We start from the raw sequence: 3,874 nt of genomic DNA on the forward strand, positions 1-3,874 counted from the left end.
AGACTGTGACCATTAATATTGAGATCAAGTGGTTGGCAAGCATGTTTACACAGAGTAATGTCTTCCACGTCCCTTTATAATCATAGTTCTATTATTACTAGAAAATACGTAAAACTTATCTGAATTTAGTTAAATTAAAATATCTTTACAAATCATGGACCCTAACTATATGTTAATCCTTATATTTGATATCATTAATTTTATTGATAAAATCAAAATAATTTTAAACCAATGTAGAAAACAAATAATCTAATAACAATAATTTTATAATGAAAAAGATTGTTTACAAAATCTATTCAAAATGTTAGAGAAATTTAATTAAAATTTTATGTCATTTTTTGTAATTTCATAAAAAAAGGAGATCTTTATAAAAAAAAAAAAAAAAAGAGGTGAGGTTTATTAAGTTAAAAGGGTTTAAAAGGGGTGTTAAAAGCGAGCTCTTACAAAAAAAAGAAAAAAAAAAGTGTTAGAAGCTTTGCTCATTTACATAATATCAGTCCAGGCTTCATATTAAAATTAGCAATGGATCATCCCAGTTAAGTCCAAACAGGCTTGGCATAAGCCATAGCCCATAAGGAAAGTGCTGAACTGCTGATAGTGGTGGGTTCGAGACTAATGGCCAGAGTGTCGCAGCCCAATTCACAAATGGTGGTGGACCTCCATCCAATACAGCAACTCCACGTTATATATATATATAAATGGGGCGCCATAAAGTTATTTGCTTCCGCAAGCACTAATCATTCTTTAATTTCTTTTTCTACCTAACCGTTAGACAACGGATTTATTATTATCATTAGACCCGGCAACCAAATTCAAATAATCTGAAAAAGGGAAAGAGCAAAAGCAAAAGCCACTCTTTTTTCCTTTACAAATTTTTTATTTATTTTTAATTAATCAAACACACCCACCAATCCTATATACTACATGTTGCCTACATTCTCTTTGCCTGGTTGGCTATAGATCAATCTCTCCCTCTCTCATTTCATTCGCCTCTGAATCTCAATCAAAATTCAGCAAATGGGCTGTTGCATTAGCAAATGCAAACCCACGAAAAAACATTCCATTGATCAAGAATTCAACCATCATCGTCATCATGATGTTCAAGACAAGCTTGTTATCTCACAGCAAGCCCCCAGAACTCCAAATATCCTTCTCTCAAATAGAATTTCTCCCTGCCCTCTTTCCCCTCCTAGCTCAACTTCTTCCATTTCTTCCTTCACTTGTACAACAAGCAACACTTCCGAATCATGCTCATCGCTCTCTTCTAGTGCTTCTTCGGCCTTGAGCTCGAAAGACAGATCCTTTTCCAACGAGTTTTTGTGGTCTTGTGTGAAGGAAAATCCACATATTATTCGCATTAATTCTATCAAACAAGCTTCTCTATCATTAGCAACCACTAAAGTTCAAGCTAAAAAATTAGACTCACCCATTAAGTCAATAGCGGCAACAGTGAAGCAATCAATCCCACCAAGGATAAATGGCTCTACACCACAAAAGAGAGTTCGATCAAGCTCGCCAACACCTCTGTCACGACAAAAGAGCTTTCGCAGAGAGCCAGAGAGACAAAATTCTCCATATATTTTGTCGAGCAGAGGCTTGAGATCACCGTCTCCCAGTAGAAGATTCAGTGGAGATAGTAACAGGGGATTTGTCACAAATACAACTAAAGAAATTTGTTCAAACCGCATGGCTACTAAGGTACATAACGCTAATCCTGTTTCTTCTTCTCTAAGAAAAGAAAATTTCAGGCCACCAAGTCCAAGCAATAATTTTAACTCAGCAGGATTGCGGCTTTGTTTAAGCAATAAAGAAACATTTACTCATCGAATTGGTTCTAAAATTGATGAAGTTGCAGTGGCAGAAGCACTGGCTTCTCACGGTAACAGTGACCCCGTTCCTATGGAGGATATTGATAATCCTCTAATTTCCTTGGATTGTTTTATTTTTCTGTAGATAGGTGTTGTGTGTGCATTAATATTTACAATGTTGTGATGTTCATAACACTTCTTTGATTTATTCTTTCTTTTATATTTTTTTTTATTATTTGTCTACAGTGTTATAGTTTTCAAGGTCATCGACTGGATGAAAGATATTATGTATGGATAATATGTTTGTACTAATATTGGCTGTAATTTTTTGTTCTCAAAGAGGTCATGTTGGAATACATGACATCTGTTATATACACAATTTGATTAATGTTACCATGTTACCTTCTTGCTGCTCTAGGCTCCTAACATTGGCACAATCATGTATTTGAGTACTTACAATTATTGAGACTCATTTTCTCTCCTAATTTAATTGGATAGGGGTAGATTCTTTCCATTAACGTGGATAGAACATATTTCCCTTCGACATTAAATGAGAGTAAAAATTCAAACTATACTTTAATAGACCTCATCAAGTGAGGGTAAGAAATCTAAACTCTATTATAATACCACTTATTAAAGATAGTCCTAATAAGTTAATGATTATATAAACATTTTGATTTTTAATATATCTATGTATATGAAAAAAAAAATAGTACACTTATCTCATAACACAACTTTTATATTAAGAGTTAAACTATTGTTACCCCTTCATCCTCTTATAATTATATTTAAAGACAGATAGAAAGGAAATTAACCTGACTTATAATGAGCAGTTAGTTTCTCTAATAAAAAAACAAATACACCACAGTAGGGAAACAAATAAAATATTATCCCATTGAAAATAAATTTCAAAGAGTTCTCAAACTAATTACTACACGATGCACCCAAATTTTAGTGAATAAAATATTCTAAGAGTAGAATATTTTTTTAAACAATAGAGAAAGTTTGAAGAGAATAATAAATAAATCAAGATTGCAAAAAAAAAAAAAAAATTAAAAGTGAGATGGTTATATAAAGTCGAAAGAATTTATGAAAAAAATGATGCTTTTAGTGTTACATGGAGTATAATTTGGGGGGTTTAAAAAGAATTTTGAAGGGGTGCCAATAGTCTAATACATGTATATTTGTATTTCAGTGAGGTGCATAAAGCAGCTGAAAGATTTAATTGGGATGCTAATGACGGGGCAGGTATTTGTTTTTGGGCTGGACTACTCTTACATTAGAAATTGGGTAAAGCACTAATGCCACCCGGAAATATCCTCTTGAAAGCCAATCATTAAGTTAACCCCGTATAAATTTATATTTTATTATATAATTTCTTTTAAAATTACTTAATTAACCCTTTATTCTCTTTTTCTTCTCAATTTTATAGATTCTCATCGATTAATTCCAATATATTCTTTCAATTACAATTAATTGATATCATTAACGAAGAGAAACATAATCCACCATTTAAAAATGTACATCAATACATTTTTTATAATCCATGAAAGTTAATGAATATAGAAATTATTTTTTACCAAATATAAAAGCTAATGAAAATCAAGAAAATAATTCTTATATATAGAAAGTATGAAATAAAGATCATAATCTACTGAGAAAGACTGAAACATGAATAGAAAAGAAAGTAAAATTGAGTGATTAGTTTGTAGAATATAAGAGTATGGGAGAATACATAATTGTACGGTAGAGAGAGAAAGAGATAGTAAAGGGTGATTTTGAGATTTTTAAATTTTTAATTTTTAATAATGAATTCTGTTGTGCAAAATTTAATGTACTCGCAAGCACACGAGTATATTGAGTTCAACCCACAAGGGACTGTTAATTTTTAGGAAGGCAAAATTTAAATTAAGCTAATAAAAAAAATCTACCCTAGTTGAAAAGAAAATAGTTTGTTTGAGAAAATTAAAACTAAAAAGACAATTAAAATTAAAACAAGTGTATTAACATAAGAATTCAAAAGATTGAAGCTACTAGAGTTCCAAAATCCACCACAGTTCAATATA

The 3,874-nt window shown here is 31.2% G+C and overlaps 1 protein-coding gene across 1 annotated transcript; it reads left to right on the forward strand.

Annotated features, from left to right (window-relative positions):
• Window positions 1-600: 600 nt before the first annotated feature.
• On the forward strand, window positions 601-2,211 carry LOC102627633 (uncharacterized). The gene has a single exon (XM_006472968.4). It carries the CDS (start codon window positions 1,018-1,020, stop codon window positions 1,951-1,953), a length of 936 nt encoding a protein of 311 aa, XP_006473031.2. The 5' UTR covers window positions 601-1,017; the 3' UTR covers window positions 1,954-2,211.
• The last annotated feature ends 1,663 nt before the right edge of the window (window positions 2,212-3,874 follow it).

This window comes from Citrus sinensis, chromosome 5, assembly GCF_022201045.2.
Source record: "Citrus sinensis cultivar Valencia sweet orange chromosome 5, DVS_A1.0, whole genome shotgun sequence".
Lineage (NCBI taxonomy): Eukaryota > Viridiplantae > Streptophyta > Magnoliopsida > Sapindales > Rutaceae > Citrus > Citrus sinensis.

Bases quoted from the DNA above. Each gene is read 5' to 3' on its own strand.
- LOC102627633 (XM_006472968.4), top strand. From the start codon at position 1,018: ATGGGCTGTTGCATTAGCAAATGCAAACCCACGAAAAAACATTCCATT.